The sequence below is a fragment of the Sorex araneus genome, chromosome 3 (assembly GCF_027595985.1).
Source record: "Sorex araneus isolate mSorAra2 chromosome 3, mSorAra2.pri, whole genome shotgun sequence".
NCBI lineage: Eukaryota > Metazoa > Chordata > Mammalia > Eulipotyphla > Soricidae > Sorex > Sorex araneus.
Window position 1 is genome coordinate 192,750,386 of NC_073304.1, and position 27,907 is coordinate 192,778,292.

At 46.2% G+C, this 27,907-nt stretch overlaps 1 protein-coding gene across 1 annotated transcript in view; it reads right to left on the reverse strand.

The window, feature by feature from the left end:
* VPS53 (VPS53 subunit of GARP complex) overlaps positions 1-23,661 on the reverse strand; it is a 160,458-nt gene extending 136,797 nt beyond the window's left edge. The window contains exons 1-4 of the mRNA XM_055133685.1: positions 23,502-23,661; positions 18,578-18,658; positions 10,647-10,696; positions 7,602-7,668 (exon numbers count right to left, since the gene is read on the reverse strand). Coding sequence (XP_054989660.1) covers positions 7,602-7,668; positions 10,647-10,696; positions 18,578-18,658; positions 23,502-23,588 — 285 coding nt within the window. The 5' untranslated portion in view covers positions 23,589-23,661. The remainder of the gene's footprint in view (positions 1-7,601; positions 7,669-10,646; positions 10,697-18,577; positions 18,659-23,501) is intronic.
* Between the last annotated feature and the right edge of the window lie 4,246 nt (positions 23,662-27,907).

Genomic DNA, 27,907 nt, shown 5'->3' on the forward strand with positions numbered 1-27,907 from the left:
GGCCAGCCCAGAGGTGCTTGGGGGCTCGAAGGCTGGACCTGGTGATGCTCAGGAGACCGCATTGTACTGGGGACTGAACGGGGTTTGGCCAGATGCGCCGGAGCCCCTGGATTCTCGGGCCCCACTTTCTCAACTTTAGGGGCTCTTGTACTCTTAACCCCAGGGGTTTCAGATAGTACAGTGAAATTTCAGAGAAGTCAAAGTACAGTATGACTGCCAGAATGTTCCCCCAACCCAAGGTAACAGAAGTGCAATGCCTAAATTCATGCCTCTGAGCATTTGAAGAATCAGACCCCTTAAAGAACCTAGAAAACGAATAGATCCTCATTCTACCCATACACTATTCTATCCACACAAAAATTCACAATTAATTTAATAGAGCTGATAGCTCCCTCCCTACCGAAACTCCTACTTCCCCAATTAACAGCCCCAGTATAGAACAAGGAGGCAAACTGCCTCTCTGTGTATCCACCCAGTATCCCTAAACTTTAGGTACCATATTCTAGGTACTATATTCTTAGCATCACAGCCAGGTACCACATTGTAAGAAGAATACAGTGACCTACAAGAGAGGCTGGATGATAAAGAGTCTGGAAATTATATCATAAAGGCAAAGAACCTAGGAATGGCGAGGCTAGGAAAACAAAAACAGGCAGAAAGGAACTCAATATCCATTTTAAATTTCAGAAGCTGTAATAAGGAAAAGAGATTAGGCTTATACCAGTCCAGCTGGCAGAATGAAGATCAATGAGAAGTTACAGTGAGACCCATTTTACTATTTTGGGTCAGTCAAAGGGGAGAGGGAAGTCTCCTATAATTAAAGCTGTACAAAACTTGGCCAGCAATTTTCACTCATTAGCAGAGTGAAAACTTCCCAAGTAGAGCCCCAAAAGAAAAATAAGAAAAATCCTCAAAAGAGAAATAATGAAATAAGCAAAGCCATCTAATAACTAAAATAAAATCCAGCTTCTATATGAACTGCAATAGACCGGTGGTGGGGAGGTGGGGGGAGGAGGGAGGTAGAATGAGTACCCCATCACTATTAAATATCTAAGTCATAGTGAGTTAATGAATTGTCAGAGGTCATGGAAAGGAAATCCTGAGTTGTGCAGAGCAATGTACTACAATGACCTAGACCATCTCCCAAATGAAAGTCCAGTGAACACAGCGAGAGTGCAGTGAGAATTCTCTTTCCTTCTCAAACCAGAGTCTTGCTCTGCCGCACAGTTCCACTCCAGCCAAGCTCCACTCCAGGGGGCTGGAGGGATAATACTGTGGGTAGGGTGTTTGCCTTGCACTCGGCTGAGCCGGGTTCGATTCCCAGCATTCCATATGGTCCCCCGAGCACCTCTAGGAGTAATTCCTGATTGCAGAGCCGGGAGTAACCCCTGTGCATTGCCAGGTGTGACCCCCCCTCAAAAAAAAAAAAAAAAAACCCTCCACTCCAGAGACAGAGAGACTGTGCTATCAGCTGATCCTCAGCTTGCTGGGAAAGGTCTCATTCACCACTCTGGTGATTTCACAGATCAACCAACAGTGGCTGCCTTCGACTCATGTCTCCCTTCACCTCTCTTTCCACCTACCCTCCAGTCTGTCCATTTGCTTTTTCATCAATTAAGTTCAGACCATGTACTTGTTGAATTGACTCATCTTATCCACCGAGCTTAAACATGTGGGCATTTAATTAGCGCTGCTGCCCGATGATTTCAACAGATAAAAATGGGGAGAATTCAAGGCTGTGTTAACTTTGTATGAGCATCACAGTCTGGTGACAAGAGGTTGCAGACTAGGCCAGTTCCAGTTCGCCTGCGTAGGAGGGTCAATAGTGAAAGGCCCTTCAGAAAGGGTGGCACAAGGCTAACTGGGCAGCTGGGGTTTCAGAAATGTCGAGCCACTCAAGAAACTGCCCTTCCAATTGCTAAATTATTCCCTCCCCACAAATAATTTTTGAGTCAGAAGCATTGTTTTTTTCAAAAAGGAAAAAAAAATGGGGGGAGGGGTGCCAAACATGTCTCTTTAAGTACCCTGAACAAGAAAATGCTTTCTTATTTACACAAATTAAAAAGCACGTCTTTTCTGGTTGAACAGAATCTGATTCAATTTACAAAAGGGAAACTTCCTTTTGTCCATTTTTCTGCCCTCCTCCCGAGAGTTCCTTGGCAGCTTCGGAAACAAGTTCTGAAAGCAAACTTTCCCTGTGTTCCAGGGAAGAGGGAACCAGGGGCCTCTTGACCTATAAAACACAATATTTTGGAACATCCATAATTCTCCCAAGTCTGTGCCAGTCAAATCGGGCCTCCCTTCAGCAAACCACCGGCCAGCCGGGGCTGGAGAGCGACGCTTTCACCCCGAGGAGTTGACATGGAAAAAAAAAAAGCTGCTATTACAGCTTGCATTACAAACTGTTTGGAAAAGACAGATGGAGGGGATGACAGGAAAAGCAATTATTTCTTCTGGGCTTCCTTTCTGTCTGGATTCTAAGGAGACGACTACAAAATTCCATCACAGATTGAAATGCTATCTAAACATTCTTGAAAATGTGGTCCTGCTCTCTGAAATACGACCTGCTCGGCGGCCACAACCTGTAACCGATTAATCTGGGAAGGTGGAGAGGCTGACATTCCTAGGGGCTGGAGAACTCTGGGCCTGGCCGCTCCAGCCCTGCAAGCCCGTGACCACAGACCCAAATACGAACAATCACAAGATATATATCTGCAAAGCATGACCCAACAAAAAGTCCTGATGAATCACTCACTTTATAGTCACATTCTTGGAATGTGGAATACTGGAGACTCATCTGTGTTCTGAGAAATGTGAAGTATTCAGGTTTCTAGTGAACCATTCGAAATGCAGGCTAAATCACACGCAACGGGTAGAGCTATTACTTCAAACAGTAGTAAGCTGGGGCTAGTCAAACACAAATAAAGTCTGAAACACTTTAACAGGAACATGCCCTAATCAAACTGCTGTCATAGTACATGGACTTTACTTATTTCCAATGGCAGTGCTGGGGGTCCAACCCAGGGCCTCCCACACCCACGGCAATGCTCAAAAACTCAGCTACACCCCCAGGCCTCAATACAGTGGAATCATAGTGTGTTTTAGTCATATGAGCTATGTGTTCTTAGCAATGTAAAGAGGACAAAACTACAGTTCCTTTTATTTAGTTAGTTTTTAAGTTGGGGGGACATACCTAGTGCTCGGGAGTCACTCCTGGTAGAGCGCAATCCCAGGGGTTGAACCCAGGGTTCCCATAGGCGATGCATGCCCACCAGCCCTTTGAGCAGCTCCCCAACCTGAAGAAACTATTTTTGCTCTGAGGACCTTATAAACTCATCAAGGGGTGGGGGTGGGGGGTGGAGGGGGGATAGAACAGAGGGCAAGTGCTTGCCTTGCATGCAGCTGACCCCACTGATCCCAACACCACTTATGTTGCATGTTCCCAACTCCCCCCAGCACTGACAGGTGTGGCCCTAAAACCAAAACAAATATACGAACTCATCGACATGGTAAGATATGCTCACTAGAAAGTCAAGTTAATCACAGAAAACAAAGTGAAAAGCACAGCATAGGCTATGGTGATTCTTACCAATAAACCAGGAGATTACAGAGCTTACTGACAAGGCCAAGGGCCCGATTTCTCATCTATGAATGAGGACCAGAGAGTTTGAAGGTAATTCTAGTTCTGAATTTCTGATTCTTGGATGTAAACAGTTGAACCAAATAGAAATTTTCATGAAAGGAGTATTCAAAGGCCAGAGAGATAGTACTGTGGGTAGGGTGCTTTCCACGCACACGGCCGACCAGCGTTAGGTCTCATGTGGTCCTCTGAGCACCACCAGGACTGACCCCGAGCACAGAAGCAGGAGTAAACCCTGAGCACCACTAGGTGTGGCAAAACAAACAAACAAACAAGCCAAAAATAAGAGTATTTGAGCTGGGCCTCAGACGGGTGTGTGTCTGATTTTGAACTGCGGGGTCCGAGAGTACAGTGGAGAAGGCGTTTGGATTGAAGCTGGGGGGTGAGGGAGGGAGGAGAGCAAGCATCGATAGCAAAGAGCACATGGGCTGGAATACGACCATGCAGGAGGCCCGAGCACGACCAGGGGCAACCCCTGAGCATCAAGCCAGGTGTGTCCCCCGATTTTTCTTTTTTTTTTTTTTAAACCACAAGCAGCATTCAGAGAGATAGATAGTACAGGAGGTAACCACCTTCAGTTCAGATCCCTGGTACCACACATGGCTCCCTGAGCACAAAACAGGGCTTTGGTTCCAAAACCACACCAAAATGAAACAGAACCAAAGCACAGGACATGCTTCGTGCAACTAAGAGTTTTCAGTATTAATGGAGCACAGCAGAAGACAAAATTAGAACAGCAGAGTCGAGCGCTGATGCCACGCAAAGAAAGGACTTTGACTTAGTTTAGTCGAGAGAAGCCTCTGAGGGCTCACAGGGGTAGGTGCCATGACCAAACCCGTGTCAGCAAAGGTAGGGAGCAGACTGCGGCTGGCCTCCCGATTACTCGCCTCAGAGGGCCCCACTGACAAGGATCTCACCTGCCAGAGAGCAACGAGGCCAGGAGGAACAAGACCTCTGCAAGGAGGCCTGGGGTGTGGGCAAGGCCCTGGGCTCAATCCCTGGTATTACATGGTCCCCCAGGCATTACAGGGCATGACTACCCACAACTATTTATTTATGTTGGTGGCCGGCGGGCGGGGGGGGGAGTTGGGGTTTGGGCCACACCTGCTGGTGCTCACGGTTTACTCCTGTCAGCATCTGAGATCACTCCTGGTGGGGCTAAGGGGGACAGAGGAGTGCTGGGGATGGAACCCGGGTCAGCTGCAGGCGAGGCTAGAGCACTACCTGCAGTACTATCTCTCTGTGTCTGCCCATGCAATCAAAGTTTAAAAAGCAAGGACCGGGAAACAGGGGTTTTAGGAACCGGATATGCCCACACACAAATACCAATGATGATAAAGACAAAGAGGGTCTACTCACGACAGGCTAAAGGGAAAAGCAAGCCACAGATGCAGGAAAAACAAAAAAATGGACAAAACTGAAAGCACACAAGAAAGAGAATCAAAATATCTGTGAGTTAATAGGAACAGAAACAGGGAGATGAGGGGACAGGAGATTTCGGCTTCCAGATCCACAAAGGGTTCTATCCCTCGCCCACCCAAGAAACTGGAGAAGCATAATGAACGTTTGAAAAAATCAGCTAGACTAAAAGTCGGAGGGCAAGTAATAGAACTGAAGCGCCTAGGAAAGTGCACACCAGGCTAACAGTGCCAGCGTGGTCAAAGGGCCACAGGCGCCGTGAGAAAGGGCGAGGGGGGGAGGCGGGCTCGGCATTTCTGTTATGAGCCTGAACATTTCTGAAATTCGACGCCTAAACAGATGGGGAGACTCCAAATGACAAGGAAAGACGGTCGACAGATAACATCTGGCCCCTCCACCGGAGAAGAATGCCTCCACTTCAGTTCTTTTCTCCTTCATCCCCTTCCAACAGCCCTCCTTGGCTAGATATGAAAAGACCTGGGAGGCTTTCAAGTGCATCTCCACTGACCCGTCTGCCAAAAAACCTAGGTATGAGGGATTGTAGGTATGTCAGGTTATTATTTATCTCTTTGCTAAGTGTGCACTTTATTTCAATCTTTATTTAGAAAAATAACTTTTATTGCAGTAAGAAACGCGTACTTTACCCCCACTGTGATTTTTAATTGTGCGGTTCCTGGGTCCCAAGCACACTCACTGTGGACCACCATCACTGCTATCCAGCCCCATTGTTCTTTGCCTCTTGTAAAACTAAAATTCTACTAGTTAAAATAACAGCTCCACATTCTCCCCAGCCCCTGGAAGCTACTGCTCTATTTTCTGTCTTCTGATGTTCACCTCGTGACACACTGCACAGTGCTTGTCTTTCTGGTGACAGACTGAACATGCCCCAGGCCCATCCGGGCTTAGTGCAGTACAGAAGACCTTTCCTTTTTCGAAGCCGAGTGCCATGATGATAATAATACGATACAATACCAATGCAGCCTTTTGAAGGCTAAGTAATACTGCACTGTACATCTCTAACATACCTTGCTTATTCTTCCATCTGTTGGTTAAATGTGGTTTCCACCTTCGAGGTGAGGAATGCCGCTAAGAGCATGAGTAGACCAATCAACTTTTTGAGATCATGCTTTCAAATAACCTTAGGTAGGTAGCCAGCAGCAAAATTGGATCATACTGTAATTCTATTTTTATGTTTAAGGAACCACTATACTGTTTTGCATAATCAGAAGCTACAACCATTTGGGCCTGAGAGACAGTACAGTGGGGAGGGCTTACCTTGCATATGGACAACATAGTTTGATTCCCAACATCCCATATGGTCCCTTAAGCCCACCAAAAGTGATTTCTGAATGCAGGACGAGGAGCAACCTCTGAGCATTGCTGGGTGTGAAGAAGTTACACCATTTAAGTCTCACTAACTCCGCATGAGGCTTATGAAACCCATGATCACTTGCTGTCCTCTGTAGCTGTTCTTGCTGCTGCTGTTTTTTTTGTGATGCCTGGAAGTGAACTCAGGTCCTCACACACATGCAAAACAAGGCACTTCCCCCACCTTTCTTTTTAATTTGGGGGGGGGGGGGCGAGGGCATTGCAGTCATCCAAATGGGTGTAAAGGGATAATTCACTGTAGTGTTTATTTGCATTTCCCTAACAATTAGGAATGCTGAATGTTTTTTATGTGCTTACTGTCATTCATAGAGCTGTTCTGGAAAAATGTCTATTCAAATGTTTTGCCCATTTTTCAGTTGAGTTTTTTGGTTGTTTTACTGACAGTAAATTTTAGGAATTTTATACAGCCTGAATACCTGAATATTAATCCCTCATCAGATATGACTTCTAAATATTTTCTCCCATATAAAGATGATCTTTTCTCTAGGGGTATCCTCTGAGGTACGGGTCATTATTATTTTTTGCAGCAGCAAAAATAATTTGATCAAAATCCAATAATTCAGCTGATTTAGATTTAAGAAACAACCAGAAAACAAAACCCAATAAATAAAGCAATGCCTTTATTTAGCCACCACACTCTAAATAAGATGTCCAGTGCTAAGACAAAAGCCGAGGAATGTCAGGTGTTTTTTTTTTTTTTTTAATTTCAATTTGCTGTTATCTCAAGAGCTCTATAACAATAGATACTCCTGGTTCCCAGAACCACTGAGCAAGCACTCCCCGGGGTTTGAGCAAACTCCTCATTGGGCCCTGCTAACCAGTGGGACAAGCCGAGCTCACCTATGCCGGGTATGGGCCAGATCAATAAGAACATGCAAACATGCTCGGCAACAAGGCAGAAGCAAAGCAACACTTGCTAAGGCACTTGCCTTGTATGCGGCTGACCCTGGCTCAATCTCCTGTACCACACATGTTTCCCTGAGGTGACTCCTGAGCACAGAGTCAGGAAACCAAAGGGAAAGAAAAGAAGGAAGAAAGGAAGGGAGGAAAAGTGGGAGGGAGGGAGGAAGAGAGGGAGGGAGGGGGCAGGGAAGGAGGGAAGAAGGGAGAGAGGAAGGAAATAAAATTATATGGAAGAAAGTAAGTTACTTACTTGCCTGCCATCCTGCCCCACATTTGTTTGGCCTCTTACAACTGTCCGAATATTGTCATCCAGTCTCCTATAAGAAGTAGAGGGATAAGTTAAAAGAGTTAACCTAAGGCTGCTCTCCACACGCTTGGGTTGAGCCTCACCCATGAGCAAATCCGTAGAAAATCCAGGTATGTGGGACTTGTGACTGAAAACTCCAGGTTCAATGGAACCATGAATGGATGACCTCCCCCCATCTCTCCCGGTTTCCAGCAACTTGGCAGTCATACATCCGTAAGTCACCACTGGCTGGCACCATATAATCTCAACAATGGCCACGATCCTGAGACTCACTATAAATCTCTCAGAAGAGAGTACAAAACAAGACACCATAGCCATGCTGCCAGACCCCATGCCTGGCTGTTTCATTAGGGGCAACCCAGAGAAGAGTGGGTTAGGCCCTTCCCCGCCCCAACAGAGCCAGCCCCGGCAGCCGAAAACCTCTGGAACTCAACTGTTGCCATGCTCACGGCCGCACTCCACACGCTTGGACGAGCCTCCCCCATGAGTGAACCCATTCTTGGACCATGCAGCCTCTCGAAATCTCATACCTCACTCCACTAATTTCCCAAGAGTAGAGTACCACATTTGATGGGGTTTAAATTAGGAGGCAACCAATCTTAGAGGGAAATATATTTTTACAGATATATATATATATTTATATATATATATAAAAGCACACAAGGCTAAACCTTTAACAACATGTTAGTAATCTCTTGTTGAAGGCCTTAATGGCTCCTGGGTCAAATATAACAATCTTCACACACGTTGCTTTAAAAAACCTTTTTGGATCATTTTCAGCAGACAAATTATTTCAGTTCTGTTTTGAGGAATGGGTTGGGGCTCAGAATGGAAACATCTGAAATATGAAATATGGCGGTGGGAAGGTGTAATGGTGGTGAGACTGGTGTTTGAATATTAAATGTAATCAAATATTGTGAATTACTTTATAAAAATAAAATAAAAATTTTAAAAAAGTTAGCTAAATTACAAAAAGACATTGTGATTTATTCATTAATTCCTGTAGATTCCATCCTCTGTCCTGAAAAATCATACAAGTTTGAATAGATTAAGAATCTATAAGGGGTTGGAGTGATAGCAGAGCGGGTAGGGCCAACCCGGGTTCGGTCCCCAGGATCCCATATGGTCCCCGAGAAGTGCCAGGAGTAATTCCTGAGTGCAGAGCCAGGAGGAGTTACCCCTGAGCACCACTGGGTGTGACCCAAAAAGTAAAAAAAAAAAAAAAAAAAAAAAAAGGACTCTATAAGCACCTTAGAAGCGGGGGGGGGGGGGGGGGGGCGGGGCATAACAGGACCAGCAGAAGCCTCGTTTATTTTATCTTGTTTTTATTTATTTTTGGTTTGGGGCCACATGCAACAGTGCTCAGGGGACCAGGTGGTGATGGGGATCAAAACTGGGTGTCACACACGCAAAGTACATCCTCAGAGGAATCACACTGCCCTATCGTGCTGCCTATTTAATTTCATATTCAGAATCACCCAAAAGGACTAGTCTGAATTTTAGTATTTTTCAAGGTGTTGTGATAACAAAGTTGCTGAGGAAGTTCAAATTATGGGGAGTTCAAATTACACCCCCAAAATCCTTCCTCAGTCTTCTTAAAAGGCTTCAGGAAGCAGGGCTCTCTAGGAAGTCATCTCCTTTGTCCTCTGGGCCTCATCATATAATCGTACCGTGGACGAGTCTGTCACATCCAGCTCCTTCCCCCATGGAGCTCATGAGAGGCCACATAATAGCACCTCAGTCAGAGAAATTAATAGCCGTCATTTTCATTTTCTCTTTGAAGAATACATTAAAGGAATGGTAGAAGAAAGCTAAAGGATAACTAATATAAAAGTGAATTTTGGATCATTATGGAATTTCCATTTTCCATCTTCATGGAAATATGATTGGGGAAAGACAGCAGACGCCAGGGAAATAAAACCAATAAAAATATAACCGAGAACTGGAGGTACAGTGCTGGGGGTAAGGCACTGGCCGAGTACCCTCCCAGCACCACACAGGGTCCCCCAAGCACCGCCAGGAGTAAGCCCTGAGCACTGTTGGGTGTGGTCCAAACCACCTCAAATAAATATATATGTGCATAATAATGTTTTGGCCTCATTTGCGGGGTGAGTGTTGGTTGGGCCACATCTAGAGGAGCTGAGGGGTGATTCCTGGCTCTGTCTTCAAGAGTGACCCCTGCTGGTGCTCAAGGGGCTCTCAGTGATGCTGGGAATTCCATCCAGGATCACAGGGGACCCTCCTATAATATCCATCTCTCTAGATCCTGACTCATTTTGCATTCTTTTTTTCTTTTTTTTTTTTTTTTGCGGGGGGTGGAGGGGCACACCCTGTGGTTTTCAGGGCCTACTCCTGGCTCTGTGCTCACAGGTCATTCTTAGAAGGGCTGGAGGGGGTCATACAGAGTGCCAGGGATCAAACACAGGTCAGCCTTGTGCAAGGCAAGCAACCCCCCAGCTGTATTATCTCTGTAGCCTCCTGAAAACCTATAAAGTTTTTTTCAAAAAAAATTTTAATTTGCCATTTAAACAAAATGATCTTCAGTGTTTTCATAGATAACAATAATCCAGTGGGACTAGACCATACAGAGGGCAGGCTGTTTGCCTTATACATGGCTGACCTGGGTTTAACCCCCCAGGACCACAGTGTCCTGAGCCCTGCCAGGAGTGATCCCTGAGCACAGAGTCAGGAATAAGCCCTGAGCGCCGCTGGGTGTGGTCCAAAAACCAAAAAGAAAAAGAATTCAGGACTGGAGAGATAGTGCCATGGGTTGGGTGTTTGCCTTGCGTGTGGCCGACCAGGGTTCAATCCCCAGCATCCCATATGGTCCCCGGAGCATTGCCAGGAGTAATTTTTCAATGCAAAGCCAAGAGTAACCTTGAGCATTGCCAGGTGTGACCTAAAAACTATTAAAAAAAAATCCAGAACCTAATTACCTAAATTTAATAACATATTTTTCATTATCAATAATTATACTATGTCACTTACCTTATTTTTAGTCTAATTTTGTTCACAACTTCATCTATGTTTGCCAGAGACTACCAGAAAAAAAAAAGAGTTTTGATTAGTATTTAACCTTCTAGATCTCCCTTTTAATAGAGAAATTATGAGCTATAAGGGCTATTTATAAGATGTAAAAAGAATTACCATTGCATTAAGAGACAACTTTTACTTAACAACTGACTAGTTAAAACAGATACAGACCAGAAAGTTGAAATTTTTTTTGGTGGGGGATCCCACCAAGCAGTACTCAGGACTTACTCTTGGCTCTGCACTCAAGAAAATTCCTGGCAGGGATCAGGGAAGCTGGAGGGAATTGAACCTGGATTAGCCATGTGCAAGGCAAGTGCCTGACCCACTGTAGCATGGCTCTGCCCCCTAAAATATTTTATATGTACTTCTTTATAGAAATTTTGCTGAACTCTCACATACACAATTATGACAAATGCATAAAACAAAATACAGCAATAAGGAGCCGAAGCAATAGCACAGCTGGTAGGGCGTTTGCCTTTCATTTGGCTGACCTGGGTTCAATCTCCGGCACCCCATATGGTCCCTGAAGTGATTCCTGAGTGCAGAGCCAGGAGTAACCCCTGAGCATTGCCGGGTGTAGCCCAAAAACAAACAAACAAAATACAGCAGTGAAAATTAATGTTTACAACACACAGGACCATGAACAAATCTTACTCATAAAATGTCGCACCAAAAAAAAAAAAAAAACCACATGGAAGCACATCTAGTGTATGATCCCATTTGTAGAGTACAGAGACAAAACTGTTCTCTTGTGTTAGAACTGAGGCCAGTGATTATCTTGCAGAAGGTACCGTAAGAGCAAGCAGGAAGCATCTAAAAGTGTTACATTCACGTCTGATCTATGTGGGATTAATTATGTGGGAAGGAAGACAGCCTTACACCTACGATATATATACTCTATGTTGTTACAATATTAGAAATAAATAAAGTGTATTTCTGCCTAAACGTATAAGCCCATTAGAAGAAAAGTGATGAGTCAGGGAAATGGCTCAAAGGGCAAAGTTCATGCTTTGCATGTGGGGAGTCCTGTGTCTGAGCTCCAATACAAGGTCCCCAAAACACTGCTGGGAGTGGCCCAAAGACAAGGAAAAAGACAAGTTCAAGGATAAACTCTGGTTGCAATCTTTACTAATAATTATGACCAAGAGCAAGTGCAGCAGGTAAAGGTGTTTGCCTTGCATGCAGCAGACCTGGGCTTACTTCCCAGCACCACATACGCTTCCCAAGAAATGACCTCTAAGTGTAGAGCCAGGGGTTACTTCTGGCAGTGCTGGGTGTGGCCCCTCCTCAAAAACCACAGCTAAAGAATTAAAATCTACAAAACCAATAGTAATAGGTGCAATCTATGGAAAGGAGAATTTTAAATTTTACTTCTCAGTGACTATGAGAATTTTCTAACTGCCCTACATAGAATAAGAACTGCTAATTGTTGTAAAGTCTAATCATAATAAGATTACTTCTATTTTTAAAACAATGACAATAAAACAAATGGACTACTTCAACCTGAGTTGGGAGAAAATGTGAGGAAATGGTGCCCCCTAATGGAAAAGAGATGGTATCATTCCATAGCACCATTATAACTCCAACTCAAAAGACAACTTGCTCTAAGTTATTTTGCCTTCTCCTGAAATAAAAAAACGCTATTCCTAAAGGAGTTTGGAGTGACGCAAAAATTGTGCTTATAAATTGTTAATGACAATCTCTGTCGGCAGGGAGTGGTCAGAAATCTTCCAGGCACAGACCTGTCAAGAGATTTCGGTCACAGGAGGTAGAGAAGTCAGACTGGGCTGTTCACATTTTGCCCAACTTTTCTGTCAAAGCCAATATTTACTCAGAAAGCTTAGAAGTCCGGGGAAAGACCGATGTAAACATGAATCTCAGAAAACAAAAGTCACTTTTTTTTTTTTTTTTGCTTTTTGGGTCACACCCGGCGATGCACAGGGGTTATTCCTGGCTCTGCACTCAGGAATCACTCCTGGCGGTGCTCAGGGGACCATATGGGATGCTGGGATTCGAACCCGGGTCGGCCGCGTGCAAGGCAAACACCCTACCCGCTGTGCTATCACTCCAGCCCCCAAAAGTCACTTTTAACTGAAGCAGCTGTTGTCACATCTGTCACTTCCACAGTAAACTGGGTAGAAATTGCCCCCAGCACCATAACAAGAATGCAGTTATCGGGGCTGGAGTGATAGCACAGTGGGTAGGGCGTTTGCCTTGCACGTGGCCAACCCAGATTCAAATCCCAGCATCCCATATGGTCCCCTGAGCACTGCCAGGAGTAATTCCTGAGTGCAGAGCCAGGAACAAACCCTGTGCATTGCCAGGTGTGACCCAAAAAGAAAAAAAAAAAGGAATGCAATTATCAAGACTGGGTTTGGACCAACACCTGTCTCTACCAACTTGCTTAATTACACCTGAAGAGTAAGGTGGGGGTTTTTTCCCACTTTTTTGGGTCACACCCGATGATACTCAGGGGTTACACCTGGCTCTGCACTCAGGAATTACTCCTGGCGGTGCTTGGGGGACCATATGGGATGCTGGGAATCGAACCCGGGTCAGTGAGGCAAATGCCCTACCCACTGCGTCTCCAGTCCAGGGTGCGCTGTGTAATGTCTCTAAGTTTCTATTTCTCCAAGAGCAGAGTGGGCTTAAGAATTCTCCTCTTGTTTAGATCTGCTGGAATTCATTCCTTTAAAATAAATAAATAAACTTGTGCATTTTTCTTTTTATATATATTTATTAGGGCAGGGGAGATTAAATTTTCACTTAAGTTTGGAGATCTGAAGCATCCTGAAAGTCACTAAAGATGATTAACAAAAAGCTCCATATGCAACTTTACTAAAATTCTTAATGAAATTAGCCTTTGTTTGGAGTTTTTTGTTTTTATCTACGGTTGGGGTGGAAGTCATTGAACTCAGGGCCTCACACATATGAAGCATGTTCTTAACCACTAAGCTCCATTCCTAACACTACTTTTAGATTTTAAAATCAACTTTAAAGGCTAGAGTGATCATATGGTAGACAGAGAGATTTCCTTGCACAAGGCTGACTGAAGTTCGATTCCCAGCACCCCATGTGGTCCCTCTAGTCCCGCCAGGAACCATCCCTGAGCACACCACTGGGTGTGACCCAGAACACATGACCAACAGGGTTTGATGCCTGGCACCATATTTGGTCCCCCTGGTCCTCACCAGAAGTAATCCCTGAGCGTAGAGCCAGGAGTAAGCTCCCAAAACAAAATGTGGATAGGTATGGGAGTAAAGTAGGAATACCTAGGAGACAGGTAATGAATTGTACTAAGTGCCTGAAGCTAACTATTAATGGGCGAGATATGGCTTAAGAAGCAAGAATCTCCATTCACAAAATCAAGAGTTTTTAAGAGTTATTTACACCATTTGGGTAAAATTAGACTTTTGCCCATATTTAACCTAACTGCTAAGTATTTATTCTTAATTGAAGGAGTCCTGTGAAAACAGTTTTCTGATTCTTAAAGAAAGAATGGGTAGAAGACACCATAAAATACATGATGGGGTGTGACCCAAAAATCCAAAAACATAAAATAAATTTCGACTGAATTTTCCTAATCACACCTCTAATGAAAATTCGAAATGGTTATCTTCATTTTCTAACCAGGAGACCAATCACTGGGTCAGTGTTCCCAAGCCTGCCAGCTCTTCAGAACCATCTAGGGACCCTGCTGGATCTAGAGAAACCTGGTTCCGACCCTCCCTGACCTGGTGAGTTAGAAATATCTGGGGACGGGGCTGGAGCATAGCGGGTGGGGCATTTGCCTTGCACGCGGCCGACCCGGGTTCGATTCCCAGAACCATATGGTCTGGGAATCGAAGCCCGAGCACTGCCAGGAGTAATTCCTGAGAGCAGAGTCAGGGGTAACCCCTGAGCACTGCCAGGTGTGGCCCCAGAACCAAAAATCAAAAAATTAAAAGAAAAAAAAAAACAAGAAATATCTGGGGACTTGCTTCAGTCAGAAAACCAGAGACAAGTAGCTGCCATTCAGTCGGAAGCATATGCATCCGACATACTGTCCTCTCTGAGACCTGACCAGGACCATACGTGGACCTTAAATCAGCTAACTATACCTCACAAGTGTTTACTGCATATTCACAAAGTATATCGATGGGCTTTCGTCTTGAGATTTCAGAAGAGCTGAGAGAAACGGGTGACCATGCCACTTCTCTCTATTATTACCTTTCATTACAGCCCATGGGGGCTGGGCTGAGAGAGGAACTGCTTAGTGTAACCCTGGCTGGAGAAAAAAAGCGAACCCTGTGCCAAAAATTTTCTAAATTTCTTAAGAAGCTTCATTACAGGCCATCATGTACACAGGCCTGTAATAAAACAATAAAAGTGTTTTGGAACTTGTGCCTCTACCTTGCCTCTTTTAACTGACCCCTGGCATCACCCGGCACCCTGAGCAATGCCAGGGAGTGACTCCCAAGCACCATCACGTATCACCCAAAACCAAAACAGACGTGAAAACAGACTGGCTGAGACTTGTAGTTCAAAGGAGAAGTCACCTTGTCACTTTCTTTTCACTCTGATTGGGCCAAACAGAGCCCTGAGGGTTCCTTGGTGCTTATACGGATGCTGGACCCCTGGCAGGGCAGTCCCGGTCAGCGAGACATACAAAGTGCCCTCCTCTACCCTCACTCACCTTTCTCCTCATTACCGTAAAAAGAAGAAAAGGGAAAAAAGAACAGGACATTTCTCTAGTCCTTCCCTTATATTCCTGGATATCCCAGGGGGCATTCCTTGCCATTCAAGTCTTGGCCAACCAGGGTGGTGGTTTGATGCAAAGGCCCCAGGATGTGGTGCTGCATGGGGGCCTGTGGTGCCACATGGAAGGCATGTGCGTTAAGCCCTGTACCAACCGTCAGGCCCTTCACTCCCCCAACTTTGAAATTTGCTCTAAGCTCTAAGCTCATTCTCAACTACCATCAGTTGGGCTGGAGAGACAGTACAGCACACAGGGCATTTGCCTTGCACATGGGCAATATGGGTACAATACCTGGCACTTCATACAGTGCCCTGAGCCTGCCAGGCATGATGCCTGAACACAGCCTCAAGTAAGCCCTGAGTACAGCAGGGTGGGGTCCCCAAAGAAAAAAAATACCTACCTTCAGCTGTTCAAGCACAAGGCTGGGAGGCTCGCGGAGAGGGCTGAGGGCATGCTCTGCATGCAGGAGGCCTGGGTTCAATCCTAGCACTGCAGCACCCTCTGAGTGCCTCCAGGAGGGAACTCCCGAGCAGTGAGCCAGGAGCAGCCCCTGAGAATTACCCCTTGCGGTGGCCCAAATAAATAAATAAAGGAAAACAAATATACTGGGCCCAGAAGAACAGCTCAGGATCTTTGAATGCCTCCCAGACCAGCAGAACCTAACAAGCATGAGACTGTGAGGTCGGTACCAGGTGCCACAACATGTGCCAAGCAGGCTGCTGGCCACATGATGCTGCCAATGACCATTTGAGAAAACAAGTGATTCCAGGTTTCGTCACTGCCAGGTGTCTATGAACACCGGAACTGGGGGGTGTGACACTGGGCAAACACCAGCTGGGCACCACAGCAATGCAAATAAGCTCTACAGCCAGAATGGGATCCAGGAGCATCACAGCTAAAAAGTGTGGAGGGGCCGGAGCAATAGTACAGGGGAGAGGGCGCTTGCCTTGCACATGGCCAACTGGAGTTTGATCCCCAGCATCTCCATATGGTCCCCTGAGCACCGCCAGGAGTGATCCCTGAGTGCAGAGCCAAGAGGAAGCCCTGAGCACCGCCAGGTATGGCCCCCAACTTCAAACAAACAAGAATGTGACCCTGGCAAGTGCAGAAGCTGAGAGAAGATGAAACTTTGCAGTTTGCTGTAACTTAGATGGAATCGGAGAGTGTCATGCTACATGAAATGGGTCAGGTCAGAAGTCAAAGATAAGCACCAGCTGATCTCACTCACATGCATACTATAAAGACAAAGAAAGGGATTAGACAATGACCCTTGGCTAGGGGAGGAAGGGAAAGGGACTGAGGAAAGGGTAACAGGAATCTTGAAACACTGCTGGAGGGACTGATGCACAGCTCTGCAGCTGCAAAACAACTTCAGTGGAATTGTAAACTATGCTACCATGATTAAAAAAACAATAAAGGGAGGAGCTTAAGCAATAGCGCAGTGGGTAGGGCGTTTGCTTTGCATGCGGCCAACCTGGGTTTGATTCCCAGCATCCCATATGGTCCCCTGAGCACCACCAGGAGTAATTCCTGAGTGCAGAGCCAGGAGTAACCCCTGTGCATCACCAGGTGTGATCCAAAAAGCTAATAATAATAATAATAATAATAATAATAATAATAATAATAATAATAATAACTCAAGGCCCTTAGTCTGTTGCCTTCAAGAGTTATTATGATGAGCTTTTTTTTTTTCTCCTGGTTTTTGGGTCATACTTAGTGATGCTCATGGTTTACTCCTCACTGTGCTCAGGGATCACTCCTGAAAGTGCTCAAGGGACCATATGTGGTGCCAGGAATCAAACTGGGACCTGTGCAAGGCAAGTGTCTTAACCTCTATACCATATCTCCGGTCCCCAAACAGCTTTCTTTACATCTCCAAACCTTATTACTCTCATCATAAAATAAGCATGACCAGATTGTGGAGAATTTACCATACAGTGCTCAGTTACTGAATTATTTAATAGCACTGTAGCACTGTCGTCCCGTTGCTCATCAATTTGCTTGAGTGGGCACCAGTAATGTCTCCATTGTGAGACTTGTTACTGTTTTTGGCATATCGAATATGCCACGGGTAGCTTGCCAGGCTCTGCCATGTGGGCGGAATATTCTCAGTAGTTTCCTGGGCTCTCCGAGAGGGACAGAGGAATCGAACCCCGGTCAGGGTCAGCAGCGTGCAAGGCAAATGCCCTATCGGCTGTGCTACAATTATTCAAGGGCCAGAGCAATAGTACACAGGCAGGGCATTTGCCTTGCACGCAGCCAACCTGGGTTTAATCCCTGGCATCCTATATGGTCCCCCATGCACCACCAGAAGTAATTTCTGAGTGCAGAACCGGGAGTAACCCCTGAGCATTGCTGGGTCTAACCCAAAAAAGCCAATATATAAATAAATAAATAAATATTCAGGTTAATCATTAACTCCTCAGCAGAGCCAGGAGTAACCCCTGAGCACTGCCAGGTGTGACTCAAGAAACAACAACAGCAACAACCACAACAAAATTGGGGGTGGAGAGATAGTACAGGTCCGCTGCTTGCTTGCAGGAGGCCAATTCCAGTTTGATCCTGGCACTGCACAAGGCCCCATGAGCACCTCAGAGGTCAATCCTAAGCACTGAGCCAGGAGTAGCCCCAGAGTATCACCAGGTGTGGCCCAAAGACAACAAACAAACAAAAAGCCTTTCCCTTACCAATTTACTATATCTAATTACGGGAGACTTACAATCTAAGGATTCGATTTTAAATAATTTAGTAACTACACAAAGAATCCTACACTAGTATTTGGTCCTAGCTGACCCTCAAATTGATCACAATGGCACTTGATGTAGACTCATTTATTTTTCTTTTCTTTCTTTTTTTTTTTTTGCTTTTTGGGTCACACCCGGCGATGCACAGCGGTTACTCCTGGCTCTGCACTCAGGAATTACCCCTGGCAGTGCTCAGGGGACCATATGGGATGCTGTGAATCGAACCCGGGTCAGCCTCGTGCAAAGCAAACGCCCTACCCGCTGTACTATCGATCCAGCCCCTCACTTGTTTTTCAAGGCTCCGAAGAGTAAGGGGATGCACATCAATCACAGAACAACATCAATTGTGACACTGATGTGTCAGGAGGTGCTTAAATGAAGAGAACCTGAAATTCCACACTTACTTGCTCTGTTGGGAAGAGAGTATTGATGTACTCCACAGCATTGAAATCTGCTCGATCGAGAGGATCCTGGCTTGGAAATACCTAGAAGAACACAAAGGGTTATAAAAGAACTCATCTTTCTGTTGATCTTTCTTTCTTCCACACTAGTGGTAAATTCCTTGAAGGAAAAAAATAAAACATCTTTTTTTCACTTTACAATGTTTACAACAGATACTCAATAAAATAAATACCTGTTAAAAGGACAAGAGAGAGAGAGAGAGAGAGAGAGAGAGAGAGAGAGAGAGAGAGAGAGAGAGAGAGAGAGAGAGAGAGAGAGAGAGAGAGAGAGAATACAGGAACTTCCCAGGCATTCAGCCGGCCCTGGTATTTTTTTTTTTTTTTTTTTTTTTTTTTTTTTTGCTTTTTGGGTCACACCCAGCAATGCTCAGGGGTTACTCCTGGCTTTGCACTCAGGAATTACTCCTGGCAGTGCTTGGGGGACCATATGGGATGCCGGGGATCGAACCCGGGTCGGCCGCGTGCAAGGCAAACGCCCTACCCGCTGTGCTATCGCTCCGGCCCCAGCCGGCCCTGGTTTTATTCCTGCTTATGGTCTCCTGAGTAGCCCCTGAGCATGGGTGGGTGTGGCACAAAACCCACAACACACACACACACACACACACACACACACACACACCCCTATTAATCTTTAATTTTCAACATCTATAACGTTAACATCATGGTGCAATTTTTTTAAAGTAATCAGGGCTGAAGCAATAGTATAGATGCTAAGACACTGGCCTGCATGTGACCTACGTTCACATCCCTGATATATGATCATCTAAGCACTGGGTGTGATTGCAAAAGAAACAAACGTGCAACTATGAACGTTCCATAGAGAGCAACAAAACTCTAGGATGAGGAATTCAGAGTATTGTATATGGTCAGACTAGATGGGCTGACATGCGTGAATTTAGAGAGTTTCAAAAACAGAACAATGTGCCATGTCTTCGCGATGTGGGGGCTGCAGAATCCGCCATGCACTGCAGCAAGTTTACAGACAGCCTGGAAAATCGGAGAGCATGAAGCGCAGACTTGAACTTGCTGTCTCCTGAGAAATATAGTGCAATCCCTGCAATAGTTGCAACCTGAAGAACATGCAGGAAGATGAATCACAAAAGCAGTCAACTAATCCCCTGGCTTTCACCAGTACAAGACGGTTATAGTTTACAGAAAAGCAAGTTCTTTTCTGATTCTGCATATTAAATAAACAATGCTACAAATTCAACCTTATTTCCAATCATCCAGATAAGCTCTCTAAATCCCTGTCAAGGGGCCAGAACGATAATACAGAGATAAGGCATTTGCCCTGCATGCGGCCGAACCCGGTTTGATCTTTGACATCCCATATGGTTCCTTGGGCACCACCTGGTAACTTCTGAACACAGAGCCTGAAGTAACCCCTAAGCATCTCCAGGTGTGGCCCAATAATCAAAAAATAAATTGATTCAGTAAAATAATTAAAATAAATAAAATCCCTGTCAAACTGCAGCCATGTGCACTATCAAGTTCTTCCATTAGAGTCCACTGGGTCCGAAAAGCAAAGGAAACAGGTCTTTTATCTGGCAGCTGGAGTGAGTGGGACAGCTGTGTGGCCTAAGAAAAGTGGGGATCAAAACCACTGACCAGTAGTCTTGTACCAGTGATTGACCATGTGTCAAAAGCGCTTTGTCTGGGTCAGCCAAACATTTCTAGAAAAACACATCCAGTGCCTGAGCGATAGTACAGTGGCCAAGGCATTGTACACACACGGCCTTGCACAAAGCCAGCCTGGGTTTGATCCCTGGCACCACATATGGTCCCCCAAGCACCTCCAGGAGTGATTCCAGAGGGCAGAGCCAGGAATAAGCCCTGAGCATTGTCAGGTGTGCGTCCCCACCACCAAAAAAAAAAAAAAAAAAAACAGATCCAGGGCCACAGAGATAGTAGGCCAGGTAAGGCGGACCCATCACTGCATTTGGTCCCCCAAGCCCCTCCAGGAGCGATCCCCGCTGTACAGAGCCAGGAGGAAGCCCTGAGCACAGGCAGGTACGCATCTCTCCTGTCTCTCCACCCATGCAAAAAGAAAAAGAAAAACACATTCATAATTCTATAAATGGGATACAAATTACTTAGTACATAGCAAGCCCACAGTAAGTATTAATGCCCAATAACTATTTATTATTGCCACTACCATTACCGCTTAACTTCAAAAACCTACCCACGTGGGCCAGAGAGATGGTATGGAGTTAAGGTATGTGCCTTGCTTGAGAATGACCCCCATTTAATCTCTGCTGTGCATGGTCACCAGACCACCACCACCAGGAAACACAACGCCCCTGAACAGGGGGTATAGCCCAATGCACCCTCTTCCTGTCAAAATAAAAGAACTGTCGGCAGCAGGAGAAACTAGCTCAAGGGCTGAGCACATGCTTTGCACGCAGGAGGCCCAGGTTCAAACCCAGCAACACACAGTCCCCCAGGCACTTCTGACAGCAGTGACAGAAGTGACCCCTGAAGACAGCCAGAAGGTGTCCCTGAACACCAAAGATGAGGTTCCCAAAGACGATCAGCCATTGGTCATTAAATGTGGCATAACCCTCCCTTTCTTTTTTTTTTCTTTTTGGGTCACACCCGGCGATGCACAGGGGTTAGTTACTCCTGGCTCTGCACTCGGGAATTACTCCTGGTGGCAGTGCTCAGGGGACCATATGTGATGCTGGGATTTGAACCTGGGTCGGCTGCGTGCAAGGCAAATGCCCTACCGCTATGCTATCTCTCCAGCCCTAACCCTCCCTTTCTTAAAGCAGATTCCTAGCCTAATTCCTTGAAGGAAGATTTTCGCTCTTTATCAGGAGCAGCACCTCAGAGAAGAATCAAAATCACTATTTCCTATATCATTACCCCTAAAAGTTTACTACTTTCAAAGAGAATTCAATTGGGCTGGAGTGAAAGGGCATTTGCCTTGCACAGGACCAATGCAAGTTCAATCCCCGGTATCCCGTATGGTCTCTCAAGCACCACCAGGAGAGATTCCTAAGTGCAGAGCCAGGAGTAACCCCTGAGCATCACAGGTGTGACCCCAAAAGGAAAAAACAAAGAGAAAGAGAGCAAGAGAGAAAATTCAATCAACTAAGGAGTCCCTTCCCATCCAGGTGGGAGGCCTCCTGGGAATATTCTCCAACCTAAACCAAAATAAACCCCAAATGTTTAGTGTATGAGAAAGGGGTCATTTTAGATGCCTGCAGAGGTAAAGACAACACAAATTAAAATAAGCAAACAGGGCTACATCAAATTAAAAAGCTTCTGCACAGCAAAGGAAATTCAAGCTATAATAAAATCCTACTGAATGGAAGAAAATATTTGCACACAGAGGCTGGAGCGATAGTACAGAGGATAGGGCATTTGTCTTGCAGGCGGCTAACCCAGATTTGATCCCTGGCATCCCATATGTTCGCCCCAGCCCTGCCAGGAGTGATTCCTGAGAGCAGAGCCAAGAGTAAGCACTGAACATTGCCAACTGAAGCCCAAAAACAGGTTAAAAAAACTGCACACAATACATCAGATAAAGGACTAATATCCAAGGTGTATAAAGTACTCACAAATCTCAACACAAAAAAATCCAAGAACCCCATCCAAAGATGGGAAGAGGAGAGAACAGACACATCCCTAAAGACATATGAGAAAATATTCATTACCACCTATTACTCAGGAAATGCAAATCAGAACAACAGTGACATGCCACCTCGTGCCAATGGGAATGGCATACATTTAAAAAGTTTGAAAATGGCCAAAGTTGGAGGAGTTGTGGGGAGAAACAAACCCTCATTTACTGTTGGTGAGAATGTCATATGGTTAAACCTCTATGGTAAGCAAAATGGAGATATCTAAAAAAAAAAGAAGAAGAACAGAAGAACTTCCATACTTCCAAGTAGCGATACCACTTCTTGGCACCTACCCTCAAAACACAAGAAGATGTATTCAAAAGGATATATGCATACCTATGTTCACTGAAGCACTATTACAACAGCCAAGATATGGAAACCCAAATGAGGAACTACAGATGAATGAATCAAGAAGCTGTGATTGATAATATAAATTGTGTATATATAAATATATAATATATACATAAATACTTAGCAGCTCTAAGCAAGGACAAAATCATGCAATCTGCCCCGACATGGATGGAACTAGAGGATATCATGCAGAGTGAAGTGAGTCCGAAGGAAAGGGCCAAACACAGAATGATCTCTCTCACAGGCGGGACTTAGAGATACACAACAAGGCAGCAACAAACGGCAAAGGCAATGGAGAGCTGGTCCACAATCAGTGACATGTCACCTCATGCAGACCTGAGATGGGCGGAGAGGGGGACAACCAGGAGCCTTCGGGGCCTTGGTGGAGAGAAGTGGGTGTGGTGGTGGAATGGTCTATGCAAGAAACCATTTACCACTATTGGAAATCAGGTACCTTAACACAGATTCAAAAGAAAGAAAAAAAAAAGGGGGGGGCGGGTCCGTTTCCCACGCCTGCCTCTGTCCTCCGCGTCAGAAATCGCAAGCTGGCAGCCCCGCAATTCCAAGCCACTAAAGAAGGGTCTAGCGGAGGCCGCTGCCACCTCTGCAAGGCTGGTGATGAACCGCTTCCCACCACCCCCAGACTTCCCACTGGTGTGCAGGCTGCAAACCGGGAGGTCCAGGAGGTCCCTTCCTCTAGGCTCATCCCTGCCGAAGAACGAAGCACCGGGTCCAAGGACGATCCCGGCCTAGACTGACGGCGGCGCTCGGTTCGGAGCCCCTTCCTCCTCCCCTCCACGTCCTCCCCCACGCGCCCGGTCCCGGTGGCGCCCAGCACCCGCCCCCCCCGCCCTCCCCCACTCCCCGCGGGCTCCCGTCCCGGCGCTCACCTGCTCGATGGCCAGCTGCACCTCGGGCGTGAGCTGCAGCACGGCTTCCAGCTCCTCCACGAACTCCAGCTCCTCCTCCTCCATCATGCCGCCCGCGGGCCCCCGCGCCCGGCCCCCTCGGGCCCCGACCCCGACCGGCCGCTGTCAGCCAAAACCCCCCGCACCTCCAGCCCAGCGTCGCAGCAGCGCGGCGCCGTCGGCCGCCGGGCACTTCCGGGAGGCCGGCACTTCCGGGGCCCGGGGCACTCTGGGATGCCGGAGGACTGACCTCCGGGTGCCCGGGACTGGGCGCCGGGGCCGCGCCCCGCTTCCTCGGGTCCGGGACGACCGCGCCTGCTCGCCCCTGCGGGACCCCCGGCAGGCTGGGGGGAGCGGCCAGCCCGGCGCACGGCCGCGCCTCGACCCCGGGTCCGTGGCAGTAGTGTTCCCCCCCCGCCACCGGGGCAGAAATGAGCCCAGCTGGTAAGTGGGGGTGTGAAGGATGCACCCGGGGCACTGTGAAGGATGGGACAGAGCATCACGTCCCCCGGGCGCAGAGCCGCTGGACACTTTTCCCGTCGCGTCTGCGGCGTCCCTTCCGCCGGGCCGCGGAGCTAGGACAGCGGGGAAGGCGCGGGCCCTCCATGTCCAGCCCCCCTGAGAGCCGCCAGGAGTGATGCTCCCTGTGCACGGCCGCGTGTGGCCCCCGTGGGGCAGTGCCCAGCCACTGGACGTATTTATCTGCTGTGACCTGGGCTAGCTGGAGCCCCTAGTCCCTTCCCACCCCTGGCGAGGTCTGCGATGGTGCACAAGTTACTGCAGCTGCTCTCCTTAACCCGTATGAAGGTGGTGAGATGGAGTATCAAAAGGGTTATGCAAATGCAAGCCAGTCCTACTGGTAATGTTGGGGTGGCCTGTCCTTATGGATAAGGAGGCCAGATCGCCCTGTGGAACCACTTTTCCGCCAGACTCTTTAAACACTGAAAGAATTGCAGCCAGAAGAAGAGTTGCTTTACCAGTCAAATATTGTGAAACTCCGAGTTGGGAGAGTCCCACCGAGTTGGGTGTTTTTTATTTTTTTTTTAACGCAAGTTGTAATAAAGAAGATTAGGGGGGCCGTAGTGATAGTACAGTGGATAGGGCCGTTTTCCTTGCAAGCTGCTGACCCAGGTTCCATCTTCAACATCCCTTATGTTCCCCAGAGTAATTCGAGTAATTCCTGAGAGCAGAGCCAGGAGTAACCCCTGAGCATCGCAGGGTGTGACCCAAAAAGGGAAAAGGAAAAAATTAGGACCAATGTAATTTCTAACAATAAAGGAAAGTTTAAAATATAAGAGGGCTGGAGCCATAGCATAGCGGGTAGGGTGTTTGCCTTGCACCTGGCCAACCCAGGATCGATTCCCAGCATCCCACATGGTCCCCTGACCACCTCCAGGAGTTATTCCTGAGTGCAGAGCCAGGAGTTAACCCCTGTGCACCGCCAGGTGTGACCCCAAAAGCAAAAAATAATAATAATAATAATAAATCACTATCCTGTTGATTGTCGATTTGCTCAAGCAGGACCAACAACGTCTCCATTCATTCTAGCCCTGAGATTTTAGCAGCCTCTCTTTACCGCATGACATCTTATAGCATAGTTCTCCTCTCAAAGAACCTGGCAAGAGAATCTGGCAAGCTACCGAGAGTTTCCTGCCCACATGGGAGAGCCTGGCAAGCTCCTGATGGCGTATTCATATGCCAAATACTGTAACAATGATGGGTCTCATTCTCCTGGTCCTGAAAGAGCCTCTAATGCAATACCGGCACCGAAGGGAAGGACGAGTAATAATAAATAAATAAAATAAAAGTCAGCTCAACAGTAGAATATTAACTCAAAATCATGATTTTGAAAAGTAGCATTGTAGCACTGTTGTCCCCTCATTCATCGATTTGCTTAAGTGGGCACCAGTATTGTTTCCATTTTGAGACTTGTTACTGTTTTTGGCATGTCAAATATGCCACGGGTAGCTTGCTGGGCTCTACCGTCCGGGCGAAATACTCTCAGTAGCTTGCCAGGCTCTCCGAGAGGGACAGAGGAATCAAACCCCGGTCAGCTGCGTGCAAGGCAAACGCCCTACCTGCTAACGCCCTACCTGCTATACTTTAACATTTGAAAAGTAATGACATGAAATATACGCATAGCATATGTCAGAAAACAAAAGTGATCCCAGTTTGAATATGTGTTTTGTGTCTATAAAAACAGGGGCAGGGAAAAAAATAAAACAAAAAATAGATACAATGAAATACAACTTTCCTGCAGGGAGTGAAATTGTACATTTCCCTCAGATGTCCACAATGAGTGCTTAGTATGTTTATGTAAATGCCCTTTTTCAGAAAAGGAGGGTAGCTATGCCTCTTATCTCCAATTATTTTTGTTATGTTAAGAAATAATTTACATTTTAAAAGAAAGAATTTACAGGTCCAGAGATATATTTCAGTGGGTAAGGTACTTTGCTCAGGTGTTAGGAACCTCAGTTCAATATCCAGCATCACATATGGTTCCCAGAGCACAACCAGAAATGACCCCTGAGCACAGTGCCAATAGCAGCTATGCAACACTTCCAGGTACGGCCCAATAGCAATAATCATAATAATTTACACAGAGGAAATGCACCCTTTTAGTTTTTTACGCTTTAAGTTTTGACAAGTGCCTGTAGTCCTGTAACGACCATCCATCGGGCCTAGAACATGGTCATTATCCTTTCAGATTTCCTCATGCTCTACCCCCATCTCCTGGCAACCTGATTTCTGCCCTATCATTTGACTTTTTCAGAATATCATATAAATGGAATCGTATGTCTCCTTTTGATTTTGTCTTTCATTTATCATAGTGTACTTTGATTTATCTATTTACTGCTTGTTCATATCTTCTTGCGTGCTTTTGATTTTATGAAAATATCATAATTTATTCATCCATTTCCGGGCTGGAGGACATTTAGGTTGTTCACAGTTTGGGGAAGTTATGAATGAAGTTACTGTAAACATTCCTGTGCAGAATTGAGGCTGTGTTTCTTGTGGTGCCAGAGGACAAGTTCATGTGCTTTGCCATTGCGCTGTATTCCCTGACCTCTTGCGCAGGTATTTGCATGAACATTTCTTTCTTTTTTTTCTTTATAAATTTTTGGGCCATTCCTGGCAGTGTTCAGGGCTTACTCCTGGCTCTGTGCTCAGGAATTACTCCTGGCGAGGTTTGGGGAACCATATGGGATACTGGGGGTTGAACCTAGTTTGGCCACATACATGGCAAATGTGTGGGGCTCACTTTACGGCCCCATGCATTTTTCTTTTACTTGGGCAAAAACTAATGAAAGGATTGCTAGGTTGAATGGTAAGTTCATGTTTAACTTTGTTATCACTGTCACTGTCATCCCTGTTGCTCATCAATTTGCTTGAGCAGGCACCAGTAACGTCTCCATTATTATTGTTTTTGGCATATCAAATACGCCACGGGTAGCTTGCCAGGCTCTGCTGTGCGGGTGAGATACTCTAGGTAGCTTGCCAGGCTCTCCGAGAGGGGCGGAGGAATTGAACCCTGGGTCGACCGTGTGTAAGGCAAACGCCCTACCCGCTATGCTTAACTTTGTTAGAAATTAATAAATTGTTTTCAAAAATGGCTGTTATTTATTGGCTATAAATGGCTGAAATATATTGCACACTACCAGCAGTAGTGCAAGGATCCTGTTTTTTCATAGTTTTGTTGTTGTTGTTTTGTTGGTTGTCAGGAATTGAACATGGGTCCTCGTATATGCAAGGCCACTAAACTATATTCCCCACTGAACTATATCCCCATCTGCCACTGAACTATATCCCCAGTCCAAAGACATTTTGTTTGTTTATTTGTCGTTTGGTTTTGGGTTGGGGCTACACCTGGTGGTGACCAGGGCTTACTCCTGAGAGGACAGCGGGTAGGGTGCTTGGTTTGATCCCCAATATCCCATTTGCTCCCCTAAACACCACCAGGAGTGGTTCCTGAGTGCAGACCTAGGAGTAAGCCCTGAGCATCACCATGTGTGGCCCAAACCCACCCTCTGCCTCCAAAAAAAAAAAAGTGTAGGAAGAAGGTCACGGAGATAGCGCAGAGGTTAGGGGCACATGCTTTGCATGTGCGACACCCTGACTCATTCCCCGTCTCTTTATATTCTGTATTTCCCCCCAGAGCACTGTCAGAGTGGCCCTGGTGGTCCCTAGCACCTCAAGGCTGGAGCAGCATCAAATCCTTGCATCCTCGTATCAAATCATATAATCTTGTTGACCGAATATTGAACCATATAACCTTATTGACCAAATATCCGAATATCACTGGCCCCCAAGATCACTGCTTGGGAGGCCAAACAAATAGAGGCCAAACAAATAGAGGCCAAAACACATCAGAAGATAGAAGAGAGACA